At 35.1% G+C, this 19,641-nt stretch overlaps 1 protein-coding gene across 3 annotated transcripts in view; it reads left to right on the forward strand.

The window, feature by feature from the left end:
- Positions 1 to 19,641, forward strand: part of TMPRSS11F (transmembrane serine protease 11F) — a 91,891-nt gene that overhangs the window by 35,389 nt on the left and 36,861 nt on the right. For all 3 annotated transcript variants that reach the window (XM_058722385.1, XM_058722387.1, XM_058722386.1), the window contains one exon: positions 14,081 to 14,232. In XM_058722385.1, coding sequence (XP_058578368.1) covers positions 14,081 to 14,232 — 152 coding nt within the window. The remainder of the gene's footprint in view (positions 1 to 14,080; positions 14,233 to 19,641) is intronic.

A 19,641-nucleotide genomic window follows, 5' to 3' on the forward strand; every position in this document is an offset into this window, starting at 1 on the left:
AAGGTAAAGAAAGGGAAAATAGCTGTGTTCTGGAATTACAGTGTTGAGGTTTAGTTATATTATAGTATCACACCTAATATAACACAGAATTCATATAGAAACCTCCTCTACTTGTTGAGCTTTAACATAAATGAGGCATAAAAGAAACATGGCATAGGATCAAAATGCATGATGGTCTTAGTTTTTTTTTGAGGTGACTTAATAGTCTCTTTGAAAAATGATTGAAGAATTATTACTCTTCATTCCTGTCCTTGGACCCCTACTAGAGCTATTTTTCTTTTTTGAGGCAAGAAAGTCTGACAAGAATACAGAAAAATATTCTACTGGAGTGAGAACCAAAATTAAATTAACATACTGTAAGGGAGGAAAGACATTGGATTCAATTATACCTGACAAAACACTGTGTTCTTTTTTAAATAAAAATTAGCAAGCTAATGGCAGTTTAATAATAGCAAGCTCATTTATAGCATTCATGGCACTTTACATATAGAATTTCATTTTATTTCCATAAAACTTATGAAGTAGATACTCTCACATCCATTTTGCTAATAAAAACAAAACAAAACAAAACCGAAACACAAAAAAGTTAAGTATCTTCTGTAACGTCACACAGCTGATAAGCATTAATGTAGGATATAAAGCAAATAGCTGGACTCCAGAGGGTGCTTCTGAACACTATACTATATCTCAACTCAAATCACTCAAAACAAACTTTATGCCTTTTAAGTAACCATAGAGCAGACCATAATGAAAGGCCATTGTTGGGGATTTAATTTCACTGTACCTTATATCCATGGCTAAACACTAGAGAGAAATGGTCTAAGTCTATGGATATTTGTTTCACAGGTATCTTTGTGCATTCAAAACTGCATTTATTTATTTATTTATTTATTTATTTATTTATTTATTTATTTATTTTTGTGTGTGTAAAGTAATTCTATCTATTTATTTAGATTGTATTTTTTTAAATACTGTATTTTTTTATTATTTTTTGTCATCTCCTTAACATAACCACTTCCGTTATTGCTTTTAGTGTTTTTCTTTTTAATATAATTTATTGTCAAGTTGGCAAACATACAGTGTATAAAGTGTGCGCTTGGTTTTGGGGTAGATTCCTGTGGTTCATCACTTACGTACCACACCCATTGCTCATCCCAACAAGTTCCTTCCTCAATGCCCATCACCTATTTCCCATCTCCCCCGTGCTCCCATCAACCCTAAGTTTGTTCTCTGTATTTAAGAGTTTCTTATGGTTTGCCTCCCTCTCTCTTTTTTTGTAACTATTTTTTCCCCTTCCCTTCCCCCAATGGTCTTCTGTTAAGTTTCTCAACTTCCACATATGAGTGAAAACATATGATATCTGTCTTTCTCTGACTGATTGATTTCACTCAGCATAATACCTTCCAGTTCTATCCACGTTGCTGCAAATGGCAGGATTTCATTCTTTCTCATTGCTAAGTAGTATTCCATTGTATATATAAACCACATCTTCTTTATCCATTCATCAGTTGATGGACATTTAGGCTCTTTCCATAATTTGGCTATCGTTGAAAGCGCTGCTATAAATATTGGCGTCCATGTACTCCTATGATTCACTCCTGTATCCCTTGGATAAATTCCTAGCACTGCTATTGCTGGGTCATAAGGTAATTCTATTTTTAAGTTTTTGAAGAACCTCCACACTGTTTTCCAGAGTGGCTGCACCAGTTTGTATTCCCACCAACAGTGCAAGAGTGTTCCCGTTTCTCCACATCCTCGCCAGCATCTGTTGTTTCCTGAGCTGTTAATTTTAGCAACTCTGACTGGTGTGAGGTGGTACCTCACTGTGGTTTTGATTTGTATTTCCCTGATGATGAGTGATGTTGAGTATCTTTTCATGTGTCTGTTGGCCATCTGGATGTGGATGGAATGCAGACTTGAAACTGCATTTAAAATGAATATCGTGTCAAGTAAAAATTGCTGCGGCTGAGGTAAGAGAGAGGTTTTTTCTTGTTTTCTACTCTAGGGTTTTGATGGTTTCCTGTCCAAAGGCAAGGGAATTAAAAGCAAAAATGAACTATTGGGACCTCATGAAGATAAAAAGCTTCTGCACTGCAAAGGAAACAATCAACAAAACTAAAAGGCAACCAACGGAATGGGAAAAGATATTTGCAAATGACATATCAGACAAAGGGCTAGTATCCAAAATCTATAAATAACTCACCAAACTCCACACCAAAAAACAAATAATCCAGTGAAGAAATGGGCAGAAGACATGAATAGACACTTTCCCAAAGAAGACATCCAGATGGCCAATAGGCACATGAAAAGATGCTCAATGTCACTCCTCATCAGGGAAATATAGAGCAAAATCACACTCAGATACCACCTCACGCCAGTCAGAGTGGCTAAAATTAACAAATCAGGAGACTATAGATGGTGGAGAGGATGTGGAGAAATGGGAACCCTCTTGCACTGTTGGTGGGAATGCAAACTGGTGCAGCCGCTCTGGAAAACAGTGTGGAGGTTCCTCAAAAGATTAAAAATATATCTACCCTATGACCCAGCAATAGCACTGCTAGGAATTTACCCAAGGGATACAGGAGTGCTGATGCATAGGGGCACTTGTACCCCAATGTTTATAGCAGTGCTTTCAATGATAGCCAAATTATGGAAAGAGCCTAAATGTCCATCAACTGATGAATGGATAAAGAACTTGTGGTCTATATACACAATAGAATACTACTTGGCAATGAGAATGACATCTGGCCTTTTGTAGCAACGTGGATGGAACTGGAGAGTGTTATGTTAAGTGAAATAAGTCATACAAAGAAAGACAGATGCCATATATTTTCACTCTTATGTGGATCCCGAGAAACTTAACAGAAGACCATGGGGGAGGGGAAGGAAAAAAAATTAGAGAGGGAGGGAGCCAAATCATAAGAGACTTAAAAACTGAGAATAAACTGAAGGTGATGGGAGATGGGAGGGAGTGGAAAGTGGGTGATGGGCATTGAGGAGGGCACCTGTTGGGATGAGCACTGGGTGTTGTATGGGAACCAATCTGACAATAAATTGATGGGAGATGGGAGGGAGGGGAAAGTGGGTGATGGGCATTGAGGAGGGTACCTGTTGGGATGAGCACTGGGTGTTGTATGGAAACCAATTTGACAATAAATTTCATTAAAAAAACTTGACCACCCCCAAAAAAATGAATATTGTATTTGTTTTCTGTTGCTGTTTCTCTCCATTAACATGTGTGCATCACTACGTGTGTGTTTTAGGGGAGGTTGTTAACCTCAGTTAACCCATGTTATTAAAGAGGTATTACTAATCACAGGCATTACCAGAAATGAAGGCTTTTTGGCAAGAAGTAGAGAGAATCGTTTCCAAACAGAATATCTAATGTGTATCTGTGCTTCAGGTTGAATACAAATACGTTAAGACATGTGTAAGACATAAAAAGAATTTCCCCTTGGGGCTGCTGCTGTGAGAACACCTGATTAGCAAATAAATTATGCTGCACATTGAGGAGTGTACATCATTTATCTTAAGCTGGTTTATTCACATTTCTTTAGTACCAAGGATAATCAGATATTTAAATTCTCATTCTGATGGCACCAGCTATCTGATGGATTCACTTCATCCACTTCAAATTAATTGTACAGAGTCTCTTTATAACATTTTAATGGCATTAAGAACAAACACAGAAATATGCCCAATGAGGAAGTTATGTGAGAGTGATCAAAAAGTTTTGAATAATATTGGTCATACTCTGTTAAAGGATGTTTATATAATCATTACAAAGTAACTTCTCTTTTGTACATAAACACTTAGCCAACTCTTTCTCATTCCCTTGTGTTACTAAGTCACACTAACCTTATTCAACATAAACTCTTGGCTCTGTTTCTAATTTTGAAAGGCATCATTTAGTTGGTTGATATGAAATCAAAGGCAAAGCCTTACATTCTTAATGAAAAAAAAAGCATACTTACAAAGTTCTCTGGGACCTGTGCTTTCATCATTTATATTCACCTAATATATAGTTCCTGTTGATATTTTTATAATTCTTTTTTTAATGTTTATTTATTTTTGAGAGAGAGACAGAGACAGAGTGCAGGCAAGGGAGAGACAGAGAGAAATGGAGACAGATTCTGAAGCAGGCTCCAGGCTCTGAGCTGTCAGCACACAGCCTGATGCGGGGCTTGAACCCATGAGCTGTGAGATCAGGACCTGAGCTGAAGTGGGCAGATGCTTAACTGACTGAGCCACCCAGGCACCCCAATATTTTCTTTAATTCTTGAAAGTTGTTTGGGAAATGTTTTCTCAACATGTCTTTCCCAGGCAGTAAAGAGCTTTAACCCTTTGGTTTGGCCCACAGGTGGAAGAAATTGACATGCTCACCTGATTTTAATTTATGTGACACTATGGGGATAGGTTTGTTAGTCAGCAAATACCCAGTGCTTATAATGGTGCTGGACAAACAGTAGGTGCTCAATAAGAAATTGTTGAATAAATTACATGTGGCAGAAGGATTAGATCCATTTTATATGAACCTAAGGAAAGATAACTAGTGTAATAGATGTAAACTTTAGGAATGCGTTCCTTAAAACCATTGTAAGGTTATTTAAAGGTAAAAGGAGCTTCCTCAAAGAATTAGGAAGGAAGGGTTTTAAGAACCGGTTGGAAAACATTATAGTGGTGACATAATAAAAGAGAGTTTAGCATTGGTGATTGAAGTGGATTAATAATGTTACATTTAACCATGAATTTTGAGAAACTATATGTGTTCTTTGGTAAAATCAAGAAAGGGGTCTTCATATCCCTACCCCCATACTTGCAGATACATTTGTATCTGCAACCAGTTTCATAGGAAGCAGGTCCCTTTATCAAGACTCTCTCTCGAGATCCTAGCTTTTCCTACCTCTTCTGAGGCCCTACGACAGAGAGGGAATAAAGGACTCACGTCTGTGTCTACCACCTGCCTGCTGATTGCTTAAAGGTCAAAGCCGGCTCCAGTTCAGGAGTTTCCTATGATGAAAAGACTTTATAGAGGTACCCCTTGAAAAGGTTCTCCTTGGGACGACAGGCAAAGGCTGCGAATTGAATGTGAGGAAAGTGATTAGGGGCTGTGTGACAGATCAGGCTACAGTGGGTTCCATCTTGGGGCATCTTCAGGATTATGCTAAAGAGTTTGTACATCAGTGTGAAAGTCAGCAGTTCATTCTTGTGAATGTGTCTCAGTGAGGAGATTACATACTAGTAGAGTTCTATATATCCTCTCTGTTCCAGAACAGCTCTGTTTTAAATCAGTGTTCTACGGTAGAGTTCCATGTAAGCATTAATTTGAGAAAAGCGTTCTCACCCCCTTGGACATGTTTCTTTTCCCTGCTTAGGGTAAATACCTTGGGATCCTCCTTAACTCTTTCTCTCACATTCTGCATCAATTCATCAACAAAGTCTGTCAGCAAGGCCTGCAAAATATATTCTGAATCCAACAATATATTCTGATCTTCTCACTGCTCACATTCTAGTCCAAGCCACCATCGTCTCCAGCCTGAACTTCTGCAGTGGTCCCCTAACCAGTTTTCCTGCTTTTACCCTTCATGCTACCCCCTCCCTCCACCACAATGTGTTCTCTACAGAGTGATCCTTTTGAAAAGACCCTTACATTCCACCAATCAAAACTCCATAATGCTTTCCTTTCTCACTCAGAATAACATATAGGAGTCCTTATGGTGGCTTGCTAGGTTATGATCTGCTGTGTGACTCTCTCTGACCTCGTCTTCTCTTCTGCTTGCTCACTGCACACTGGCCACATTGACCTTCTCGCTCTTCGGCCAACACACCACATCTGCCCCCACTTCAGGACACTCATACTTCTCTGTTCCCTTTGCTTGTAGTACTTTCCCCTCAGACAGCTGCATGACTCCATCCTTCACTTTGTTCATGCCTGCTTGGATGTCATCTTTGCAGAGAAGTCTCCTCTGATCGCCTTAATCCCACCCACCTCCATTCATTCTCTATTCTCTTACCTGACATTTTACATTTATATATAGATTATGTGTTGTTCACTGCCTTTCTTCCTCACCAGGAGACATGAGGGCAAAGAATATACCTTCAGTCCTACTATATCCCTACTACTAAAATAGTGCCTGAAACAAATAGACAATGAACATATGCTGACAGGATGAAGTCCAAGCATATTAATGGTATGCTTGGCAATCATAATAACCATAAGATCTTTTCCATGAAGGAATTGTGATCATTCTAATGCAAATTTTGTAGTTATCCAGAAAATAAAAGATTTTGAAGAGCCTGCTATATTTTTGAGGGACACATGAAAACTATAGCTAAGTTACCCATATGTATAAGAATGAAATTAAATTACTAAATATTGTTGTTCTTGTAGCTGCTTTCACAGAGATGGAGCTGACCTTGATAATATTATAGCATGGGAGAAGGTGGCCTTTGAGTGCTTAGAAGATGGCAATCATGATTTTGAAAATAAGCTAGCTATAAGGGGGACAGATCTCATGTTGGATCTAAAAATCATAGGTCTAAAAGAATTTTTTTAAAAGCATTTTTGGAAAGCACATGAAATTCTTATCAGCAATATCCTAGGATGTCCTATATGCTTTTATGTTACATTGCATTATGTAAATAGGATTTAATAGGATTAACATACCTGCCTCCCTGCAATGTACAGAACTATTCCACACTACAATAAAGGAACAGATTGCTATCCATTTTCTGCCCAGTCTGCAACTTTGCCCTTTTCCATTACCTGCCAAACCAGTCAATTTTATGACTAACTCATACTTGAAATCCCCCCAGGTTCTCATCACTTTGCTAGCTCTTTATGCTACTGTAGTCACTTATTATCATCACATTTTTAGAATATGCTTTCATGTGCCTTTTGAAAAAAAACAGGGGCATTTCTTGCTAGAGTCCCTTGATTTGTGTTCCTAGTCTTTAAAATTCTTATCAAGTCTGAAGCAAATTTTGCCTCATCATGAATATATCAGTGTCATTACTACTTAGATGACTGAATTTATTTATCTATTTATTTATTGTAATTTTTTTTACTCAAGTATAGTTGACATACGATGTTACAGTAATTTAAGGTGTGTAATACAGTGATTCAACTTCTCTATACATCATGCTATGCTCACCACAAGTGTAGCTACCATCTGTCACATACAGCACTATTACAACAGTATCATTGACTATATTCCCTATATTCCTTTTATTCCCATGACTTTTTAATTCCATAACTGGAAGACTGTATTTCCCACTCCCCTCACCCATTTTGCCCCCACCCTTCTCCCCTGTGGTAACCATCAGCTTATTCTCTGTATTTATAGGCCTGATTCTGCTTGTAGTTTCTTTGTTTATTCATTTGTTTTGTTCTTTAGATTCTACATATGAGTGAAATAATATGGTATTTGTCTTCCTCAGTCTGATGTATTTCATTCAGCATAATACGCATTAGTTCCATTCATGCTGTCACAAATGGCACGACCTCATTCTTTTTTATGGCTGCATAATATTCTATTTTACACACATACACACACACACACACACACACACACACACACACACACACCCCATATCTTCCTTATCTACTAATTATATATCTTATAAGAGTTTAATATCCAAGATAGATAAAGAATTTCTACAACTCAACACCACAAAACCCAAAATTTGATTAAAAAATGGGCAGAGAACCTGAATAGACATTCTTCCAAAGACATACAGATTGCCAAAGACACACGAAAGATGCTCAACATCACTAATTATCAGGGAAATGCAAATCAAAACTACAATGAAATATCACCTTATGTCTGTTTTCTTTTGTTGATTTTATCAATTTTCATTTGAGTGATATCATTTATTGGTGAGTTTTCTTTGACTTCCAAATAAAGTCTGTGGTCATATTCCTGTTTAAAAAGGTGCTTTTATAATAATGAGAAGTTGTTCTGCTTGCAAGCAAGGAGTAAACAGGAGCAGGATGTATTTAACCCATATCACATGCTGGAGAGCTCCTTTGATCCATCAAGGTCCTGCTCAACTGTCATGTCTGAGATGTCTTTCCTGTATGCCTCTCTATCCCTTTCCCAAACACCTTTATTATTCAATCTTCCATGTTTACTTATCACTGTACTTGGTAAATCTATTATTTTTCCTATGACACTATATTCATTTTATTATTTTATATCTTTCTACTCTACCATAAGCCTCTGGAATATATTAGGCACATAATAAGTTTCTTAAATAGAATTGAATTAAGTATAACAAAAGGACATATAGCGGTTCCACTGGCCAGATCATGAATCATGTATCTGGGTTCCAAATTCAGTAGTAGCAGAACTTTGTCTAGAGATAAACACTTGACATATTTCACATCAATAAACTAATTGTCATATTATTATGGTAATGTGATAATATAGTGTTGGGATCTTTTACCATGAACTCAATAATCGCATAGTAAGACTATAGGAGAAAAAAAAAGTATTGAAGAAACTTCTAGTCTATGTGGAGTTCAGAGAAAGTAGATAATACCCACATTTACAAAGCACAAACCAAGCTTTGCCTCAGCATCTACAAATAAATTTTTATAGTATAAATAATACAGATATTTTAATTATATCTCTATTAGTTATTATTAAATGCCTATTATATATATATGACCTGAAAAGAGTATAATTAGTAATTAGCTCAGAGAAGCTGAGAATTAGTCTATCAATGCTAACACTAATACCAACACCAATGCTAAACCAAGAAATAATTATTCAATAATAGCATAAATGTTTTCCAGTGATATAAACTTAGAAAACCAAACACACACACACACACACGCACATACACGCACACACATGCACACACACACAACTATAATAGGAAGTCTAGAAATGGGAAAAGCAATGCCAGTATATTTCAGTAATGAAATATGGTGAATTAACTAAAATGCCAATTTTATAACTGAATTAACTAAAACAGATTAAAGTTTAAAAAGAGGCAGGGTACTGTACCAAAACACATGCTATTGAGGGTCTCAAATTAGTAGTTTAAGTCCTATCAAGCAAAATGACAGGCAGAAGATAAATTCTAAATATGAATTTAAAAATTAACCTTTTTGCCACCTGACTCTTTATTCCATCTAGATAATATCTAGTAGTTATGTTTGCTGAGTAAGAAAGTTTTACTCTAGCTTGGGAATGGCTATCATGTGAGTATCCTCTGTGACTGGTATAATCCCCCTGAACCATATAGGCTTACATATATTTCAATTAACTCTTTATTTTTCTTATTTATTTATTTATTTATTTATTTATTTATTTATTTAATTTTTTTGAGATAGAGAGTGTGTGTGTGAGTGGGGGGAGGCAGAGGAAGAAAGAGAGAGAGAGAGAGAGAATGAGAGAGACAGAGAGAGACAGAGAGACAGAGAGACAGAGAGAGAGAGAGAGAGAGAGAGAGAGAGAGAGAATCTTAAGTAGGCTCCATGCCAGTGTGGAGCCTTATACGGGACCCAATCTCATGACTGTGAGATCATGACCTGAGCCGAAATCAAGAATCAGACCAACTCTGAACCGACTGAGCCACCCAGCTAGCTGCCCCTAACTCTTTAAAAGGATACAAATGGATTAATTTTGAGAATTCTGGAATAAGAGTAATTTAGGCACGAATAGGCTATTTTCATTTTCATGACTTATTTCTAATTCATTATTCCTGAATCTGGTAAAAAATACTATAATTTTTCCATATTTCATGGATTTTGAACAGCTTTGTTCCAATGATTCTCATATTAAGATCTATAACCTAAAGATATATGGGACTGAGATCTGAAGGACTGAGAGATATCTTAATCATACAATAATCTCCCCCATTGTGCCTAACATAGAAGAAAAATACACATGCTATTTAATGCACAAAGATATGCTTCTTTCTGCATACTTCTACTTACACTACACTAGTTAGAATCTGAATAATTTTGTTGTAAATGCCTCCATTTTAAGAAAAGTTCTGGAAAAGAAACTGGGTAAAAGCAACTCAATTTCAATTGCTTAAATAAATTTTCTAAAAGTGCATGACTGAACTCTGGTAAGCATCATATGTCCAACAGTCAGCCATCTTTGATACAGTAATCATAGAGCTTATTACAACTAGTTTTTGAGAGAGGCAAGCTTTCTCACTTATTTATTTAGGTATAATTACAGCACTTGTCACCAAAGAATCTGCCTCTAAAAGAGGACATAACTCTGAACTTAATTGCTAATCTAAACAAATGGCATTTTGGAGGAGAGGTTATGTTTGCTCTTTTCATCAGAGCATTTGTGAAGCTGTCTGCAGAGAAAGGCATAGACTGAACTTTCTTACAGACATCTTTTTGGTCTGGGATACTGTAGTTAGTGAGCTATATCTACCTGAGTTAAATCATAAGAATGAAATAGCTAGGCGCTGGGGCAGGTGAGTTCCTGGGAACCTTTAAGAGCTATTCTCAGTTTGCTACAAATCTGTGAGTCTGGTGGAGGCGAACCTTGATGGTTTTCAAAGCTTGATCTTTTTGTACTGTTTTCAATCCTAGCAAAGCCATAAAATGCTTCCTCATTTTACAGGTGAGAAGACTGAGCTTCAGAATTTAACTAACTTGCTATTATGAGCAAAACCAGGATTAAATCCAGTTTATCTGGGTTTATGTCCATCATAAAAAAAGTAGTTACCCCTTTGGAGCATGTACCAACATTTTCCATTTAACTTTAAAAAATTTGCTTCAATGGAGGAATATATTTGAGTTGTATTTTCCTTCTCCACTTAGATATTTCCCAATTTTAATTTTAATTTCATTTTAACATGAAGAAAATAAAACAAGACAAAACAAACAACCCTCCTTCTCAAAAATGAAGGGAACAAAGGCTTAATTCTCTTTGAAATACAATACAAAGTCCCATAAAAAGGTTAAAAGGTTCCATTTAGCATCAGATTCATATTCCGATTTAAAGAAATAATTGTCATGTACAAATCAGAATAAACATATAGGAAAATACAAAGGGATTTGAAATGTCATCAAAATAAAACAATCTTTTTCAAAGTTTGAACCTGTTACGTATTTTAAAATATCTTTCTAACTTTTCATAGCCAAATTCTAGTTATTGCATACTTAAGACTTGGATGCATTTTGTTTTGCTTATTATGCCCAGCACAGACATTTTACAACAGACTAGCCAACAAATTTACAAATTTTTTGAATGCTTTGTTGGGTTTTATAACCTTATTTTCCCAATTAGGCTAAAGACCACTTCCTTTGTACGTAGCTGGTATCTGCATAATGTTTCTGCCAGCTCTACCTCAAAACATGGAAATGAGTATTTGGTAAAACTTACTTCAACTTCTGTGAGACAAAAGTCAACATCTCAGTTACATCAGACTGAGAATAACTGATCACCAGACTAAATTCGTTTTAAAATTAAATACGGCCATGATTCAAAAAATCTTCTTCACCATGATGCAATGTTATCATGGCTTAGTATATGGCTATAATCCCCACAAATTGGACAGAATTTGTTTTTGGCCATTTCTTGCATCTTGAAGGGGTCAGGTACAACAAAGCAAATTGGTAAAACTTAGGAAAAAAGAAAGTGAGAAAAACCTCAGCAACCAAAATATCCACAAAATAAATAATCAAGAATTTTTAATGTCAAAGATCTTGTATATGGAAACTTCAATTATGGGTGAGGAAGAAGGTATTGCACATGAGGATATTAATCATTTTTTTTTATTCTGGATCTGTGGTGCCAACTTTAACATTGGCTTTTATTAGAGGCATGCAAACAGGTATCGGTGACACAACTAAAATAAAATGAGTCAAAGAGAAAAGGGCATAAAATAAGGACTTTCCATTTGGCTCAGAACCAAGTGTAAGGACAGCACATTGTTCATTACTAACAACATTGATGTCTCAATTGAAATCACTGACTCTTCCTTTAATCTTTCTCATCTTGCCAGGAGACACAATCATTTACCTAAACATTAAAACAAGGGAGCCATTAATTAATGGCTTATCCCACAGCTAAGCATTCAGCCAGCAAAAGTCAAGAATTGACTAAATCCATCTCCTCCTCTCCATCCCACTGCTCCAGCCTTGGCTCAGGTCCTCACCATCTTTCTCCGGGACCTTCAAAATAACCTTTAAACTAGTCTTTCTCTCTGCACTCTTGCTCTAATCCCCATCCTGTTATTATCTTAAATTCCCAGTCTGATTAAAACTTTTATTGGCTCCCCATCTTCAGCAGAGTCAATTTCAAACTTTTTACTTTGGGTTACGGGACTCCTCATGAGCTGATCAGCCCACCAACCTTAGCATATCCTCTTTCTAGTACAGCAGTGCTGAGAAAACATGAAACCATGAACATACTTTGGAGACCATAATAAGTTCTTTGAGGACAAAAGCACGTATATATTTTCAATCCCAGTACTAATTACATCAGTACCATCACCCCCCACCCCTTGCTTATTTGAGACTTCACTTTCTGTGATTTCAGTTACCTGTGGTCAACCTAAAGCAGATAATCCTCCTTCTGACTTGTTAGAAAGTCAGTAGCCTAACGCTAGTCCCAATGCTTATGTCATTCATCTCACATCATCACAAGAAGGGTGAGCACAGTACAGTAAGATATTTTGAAAGAGAGACCACATTTGCATAACTTTTATTACAATAGCTTGTTACAATCACTCTATTTTATTATCAGAGATTGCTGTCAATCTCCTACTATGTCTTATTTATAAATTATACTTTATCATACTTATGTATGTATAGGGAAAAACATAGGGTTTGATACTATTCACAATTCCAGTCATCCACTGGGCGTTTCAGAACATATCCCTATTCACACTCAAAATTTAATCGTGTCACCTTCTTGATGAAATCTCCTGACACAGTCCTCCAAAAAGTTAATTGTTTTCTCTTCTTGCACAAAGTTTTATTCTGGTACATTTCATGCTATATATTAATTACTTGTTTCCACATTGGTATCCTCTTTTAAAGAGTGAACGTCCTAAAGGCAAAGAGCGTATCTTAAAATCTTCATATCTCTAGGGATCTAGAACTGTTTCTGAAACATTTTTGTCATGTGGTAGGTACTATTCTAAGAACTTTCTATATCTCATTCAATGAATAAAGTTTGTAATAAATATTGTTAGATAAAGTTAAAAATATAAAAACTTGGGGCACCTGGGTGCCTCAGCTGGTTAAGTGTCTGACTTCAGCTCAGGTCATGATATCAGGGTCTGTAGTTTTGAGCCCCATATCAGGCTCTGTGCTGACAGCACTCTCAAAAATAAATAAACATTAAAAAATTTTAAAAATATATAAAAACATAAAAATATCTCACTTGCAAGATATTAAACTTTGAATGCTATTCAGGGATTTGGAAAATAAATAAATGCCAACTTTCAAGTTAGAGAAAGATAATTTCAATGGCTTAAGATATTTTGAGTGGGGAAATAGTGCATGAGTAGAGACAGGTAAAAGTCAAGTGGAAATAAACATTCTTCCTGGGAACTGGAGTCTTATCAAGAAGAACTCACAATTGGTGATTTCATTGGGAGGTGCTAATGATATTCAAAGAACCATGATCAGGTCTTTTAAAGCAGTGTTGCCACTTTTAAAACAAATCATGAAAAAGTATTAATATTATTTTTTTATTTTTAATCAAGCAGAACTGATGAGATTATTATATAACTGTTGCTAGAAACTTCTTATTAAAATGTTGAAATGTTATTTATAAATTATCTTTTTATTAAGTGAGTCTTTGCACTTCCTCATTCAAATTTCAAATTGCCAATATGTCAGACAAAATGCAGTGAGAAAATATTCTCACTTGAATGACAACATTGGTAGAACTTTAACCAAAATTTATGCTGTGATTCGGGTATTGGGAGAGGGTATGCAAATTAAAGCCTTGTCTTCTTTTCAAGATCCAAGTATCCTACTTTTTAGCAGTATAAAGGATTTTCTTAGAGGAACATAACAAATGGACATAAAGTAGAACCATAATGACTTTTTAAATTGTTTTACTGTTTCTTTCTGTTTTCACAGACCAGTTGAGTTTTCAGAAGTTGATTACCCACAAGTTGAATATCAAAGAAGACAACAATTTTGGGATCCTATACGTCTAGCTCTTTTCACATTGGCAATTGTAGCAATCATAGGAATTGCAATTGGTATCGTTACTCATTTTGTTGTTGAGGGTAAGTATCCAGGTCACATTTTTATTGCCTAAGTGCTCTATGACTTAATATCTTGAAATTCTCTGTTGTATAAAAAAATGCTATTTGCATGATATTAAAATTTTAATTACTAATTTCTTATTGACGTTAAGTTATTGTTTGTTCCATTATTGAGTTCAGGGTTACATATTTCCAGCCAGTGAAGCTTGCAATATACCTTATCACATGGATAGACATCTAAAAGCAATAGTTTTAAAATGAGAAAGAAGAATGAAAGCTTAATCTTTAGAATAGATACAAATCACATCGTGTGCTGAGTTTAATATGTTTTCGTTTTTCAAAAACAATATATTAATGAGTTCCCCAAGCAAAGATGATAAGAGAAAAGTTACCTAAAAAAGAATCTTTAATGGGCTAAAAATCAAACATTATCTTTGAAGGAAAAAGAGATTGTTTCATGACTGGAGGAAGAAAGGAAAACTCAATTTTGCATGATGTGCAAAAATGGATAATACTAATTAAACCAATGACAGTCAACCAATATTCATTTACCTTTACTTTGGCATGTGTATTTATAAGCACATGTGACTGAGTCACTGACTAAAATTCTCCAGAATCATATGACTCACAACAATAAAGTCACACTTGAAAGATCAGGAAGTGATGAAATATTGTCAAACATGCTAAGTTTACCTTCCTACCCACTTTATTGGGGGATTGAAGATATCAATTTTTTTGACTTTCATGAAAAAAAAAAGGATAAACAAAATTGTCCTCTGTAATTATGTCTTTCTTGTTAATATATCCCCAGGTCAAAAAGGAGTAAAGTAGTTCTGTGTGTAAAATGTCCTCCATCCCCAATACTGCAGGTGTTCAAAAAAGAAAAAAAAAATGAAGGGATAATAAAAATAATGGCATTATAGTGTTTTTAAAATGTCATAGAGGTTGTGCTAGGCTGAATGATGCCTCCCTTCCCACTTTGGTTACCCATGTCTTAATCTTTGGACCCTGGGATGTTATCTTATATGGCAAAAAATACTTTACAGATGTGATTAAGTTAAGGTTTCTGAGAAAGGAAAGTTACTCTGGATTTTCTAGATGGGTCCTAAATGTAACTCCAAGGTTTTTATAAAAGGGAGGCAAGCAAGTTAAAGAAGGAAGAAGGCTATGTGATGACAGAAGCAGGGGCAAAAAGGAATAATGTGATATGGAATCACAAGCCAAGGAATGAGGATAGCCTCTGGAAGCTGAAAAGGCAAGGAAAAAGATTCTCCCCTTACAGCCTCCGGAAGGAACCAGCTCTGAAAACAGGACTTGACTGTAGTCCTATAAAACTCACTTCAGACTTTTAACCTCCAGAACAGTAAAATAATAAATTTGTGTTGTTTTAAGCCTCCGAATTTGTGGTTATTTGTGACAGCAGCAACAGGAAACTAATACAGAGGTTAATACTCAAGAATTTCAGAAATCTATTACATGGAACTTCCCTGCAGTTAATTGAAAGCTGCATCATTATAGATGGAAATTTAGTAAAACAAAAGAGAAGATAGTCTGTGACAAAGGATTAATGAATCCAAGGAATAAGATAGAGGTAATAACATATACATTTCAAAAGATAAGATGATAGACACATTTCAAAAAAGTAATATACATATTTTTATAGCATAAAGAAATAAAAATGAAATGAAATCACAGTATAGTGACCAGGATAACACCAAGAAGAAAAAGTATCTAAAAAATAATAATTTTAAAGAGTGAAAACAAATGGATCTAAAAGGCAGGAAAATAAAAATGAAATATATGAAATAATCAAAACAGAAGTAAGGATTTTAGCATACTTGATAAAATTTACATCACTAGGATTGAAGTATATTTGAGGAAGCTATTTTTATCCTAGGGATCTCAATAATTATGAATGATTAGCTTTCACTGTATTATCATTCTGATGAATTATCTACTTCCTAACATATGGGAAATTTTCAAATAAGGATTATAAAATAATCCAGTGACTTGTAGAATATGAATGGTTTGTCAGTGCCCTCCAATTAAATATCGCCAAAATTACGGTTGCATTTGAACAAGGTGGGTTTATTCTTGTAGCAGAGGAGAACATACACCATGGGGGACCATGAGGCGGTCAGAGACTGTTGGAAACGGTGTATTAAATGATTTAGGGAGGGTTCAAGGAAGTAGGATGCATCCTTCATTGGATGCTGTCAGAGAGCTGGAATAATGCTGTAATTTGGTATCTTAATAAATCTTACCTGAACGACAACAGCAATGAAGTGGGGCTAACGCTGTTAACTGTTGGAGAAAGAGCACTCATTTATAATAGCCAGAATAAGGGAATGTTTTGCCTTGTTTGATTATTTGTTTGAACAGTGTTTTTGTCTGAGCTCAAATATATCTATAAATGATCTCATTTTTGTCATCACCTATATTGTCACAGAGTGGCCTTGTCTAATGTTGATGTTCTACAAAATTGTAACAGAATACCAGGGCCTAGGCGATAGTATCAGGCCAGTTCCTAGATGTCAGGAGCCACTTTTCCTCTTTCTCAGGTTTTATATTTACAACTTCATAAATTCTTGGGTATCCCTTTAAAAGAAAATTTCTGTGTTATTAATTAAATATTAAGTGCCTAACAGAATTAATGTAGCTACCTTTTTGTTACTCATCATGATAAAAAGACTGATGAAATGTTGGATTCTTATTTTTCTTTGAGATTTCCATTTAGATCCTCCCTTTTTATTTAAATGAAGGTAAATTAAATATTTAAAAATGAGGTCATAATTGAATAGTAAATTATACATACTTTTGAGCCTTGTTGCTACTCAATATTGTTATAAGTGTCATCCACTCTGTAGTTAGCTTTAGTCTATTTATTTTCAATATTGACTAATATTCTGTTGTCTTACACATGCCATACTCATCTATTCTAATGTTCATGGACATTTGGGTAGTTCCAGGTTTTAGACATTAAAGCAATACAGCTATGAACCTTCTTATGTATATGTATTGGTACACATATGCGAAGTTTATCAAGGGAACATAAACAGATGTAGAGTTGCTGCATCACTGGGCATATGCTTTTTGAACTTTATGGATAAAACCAAGCTGTTTTCTATCAGTACTGTATGGGAGTTCCCACTGCATTCCATATTTTCACCAGCATTTGCTATTGCCATACTTTATATATTTGCTAATTTGGTATAGATTGTAGTGTTATTGTAATTTAAATTTTCTTTTAATTTTATACATTTATTTATTTTTGATCAAGAGAGACAGAGCACAAGTGGGGGAGGGGCAGAGAGAGAAGGAGACAGAATCCGAAGCAGGCTCCAGGCTCTGAGCTGTCAGCACAGAGCCCGACGCAGGGCTCAAACTCACAAACCTCGAGATCATGACCTGAGCTGAAGTCGGATGCTTAACTGACTGAGCCACCCAGGTGCCCCTGTAATTTTAATTTGTATCTGACTTATCACATACTATAATTTTAATTTGTATCTGCCCGATGACTGCCAATAACACCGGGCACTTATCCATGTATTAACTTATAATTTAGATTTCTGTTTTTGTAAAATGCCTGTTCAAATCTTTTTCCCATTTTTTATTGAAGTCCTTAATTGATTTGTGTAGTTCTTTCTATATTCTGGATATATATATCCATGATCTATTGAATATGTTGCAAATATCTTCAACCAATGAAAAATATCAAATATCAACGAAAAATACCAAAAACATAATGATAGCTTCATAATTGTGTGAGGATAATTTAATATTAATGAAATCATCACCACCACCATTCACATGAAATATTAACAAGAAAAATTCAAACACTGAGTTTTCAAGTTGTCTTTTTTTTAGGTACCTAGAATTATATAGTAAATTATATTTTTCAACAAATAGTTTCATTATCCAGATTAATTTTTTCAGAATTATTTAGAATTACTTATATCTTTTCTTATAGGATAAAAACATATCTTTTATAAAGAATTCCATGAAATATTTTGAAGAATTGCCTTTAGAATTATATTTTCACAAAATCAAGAAACTCAATTTTCTAAAGTTTTTTTTTTGTTTGTTTTTTAGAGAGAGGGGGAAAAGAGAGACTGCTTGCATGTGCACATGCACAAGCAGGGGAGGGGCAGAGAGAAAGGGAGGTTCCCCATCCAGTGAGGAGCCTGATATAGGGCTCAATCTTACAACCGTGAGATCATGACCTGAACCCAAATCAAGAGTCAGATGTTTAATGGACTGAACTACCCAGGCACTCCTCTAAAGCTATTTTTAATATTTTGACTTCTTGAAAACCTAAGTGTTCTTAGTTAAGTCTGGATTGAAACAGCATCATTTGTCTTCCCATTCTACAAGACTGGCTCCAGTTCCAGGAATGTGGGGAATATATACTCCCATGGGATTTAGAGTCAAATTAAAACCTTGGTTTTAATCTCAGGCCCATCATATAATAGCTGGGTCATTTTGGCAGGGTACTTTCCTAATTCACTAAGTTGCAGTCAATGGAAACAATATTTTTAGAAAAAGAAACATAAGTCAAAATAATAATATTAGTTCCTTCTAGATGTTAGGGTTATAGATTACTTTTACTTTTTTTATATACTTCTGTTCATTTCAGAGTTTCTAATATAGCACTTATAGTCTGAAAATTTAAAAAAAATTAAATTAAAAGTTAGAATGCTTAGCACAGAGTCTGATCTATTATATACTTAAGAAATATTGACTATTGAAATAATTATTTTTCCTTGACTTGTAAAAAGCTTAAGGTATTGTTCTTTTTACTCATATTACCTAAAATGTTACTTCCTCTTCAAATGCAAAAATGGTACAATACTTTGCTCAAAGACTTGACATTACAGTGGACTAAAATGTATAGGTTATTATGATATTGTGGCAAGTACCAAATAGAGCTCTTCACAGGATGGTTATAGTGGCACAATTGTGAAGTCCTTATCTAACTAAGGCTGAATGTTCCAGACATTTTCCCCATTTGGAAGTAATGTCATGAGTAGAATTTATGCATGGAAATGCCTTTGGAATGGCATTTCAAGCAAAGGGTTTACAGAAGCAAAATCTTAGGGGGAAACAAATACCCAGCATGGTAAATGTAGACAAATGCAAACAGTTTGCTGTAGTTTCAATATAAATCCTAAGGGGAATGTTGCAAAGAATATGCTCAAAGGCACAGGTAGGATCTAGGTCAAGGAAAACTTTTGGAGATCATAGTTAAGACACCTTTCCATAAGAAACGGAGAAAAGTGGAAACATTTTAATTGGGGAAGTCATCTTGTCAAATTTTCAATTTTAAGATTACTATGTGGGGAATAGATTTTAGAAAAACAGAACTTGAGGCAGGGTATTAGTTAGTATGCTATTACATTTTATTTATTTCTCTTTTTTTTTTACATTTTT

Source organism: Neofelis nebulosa, chromosome 3, assembly GCF_028018385.1.
Source record: "Neofelis nebulosa isolate mNeoNeb1 chromosome 3, mNeoNeb1.pri, whole genome shotgun sequence".
In the NCBI taxonomy this organism is placed as follows: domain Eukaryota; kingdom Metazoa; phylum Chordata; class Mammalia; order Carnivora; family Felidae; genus Neofelis; species Neofelis nebulosa.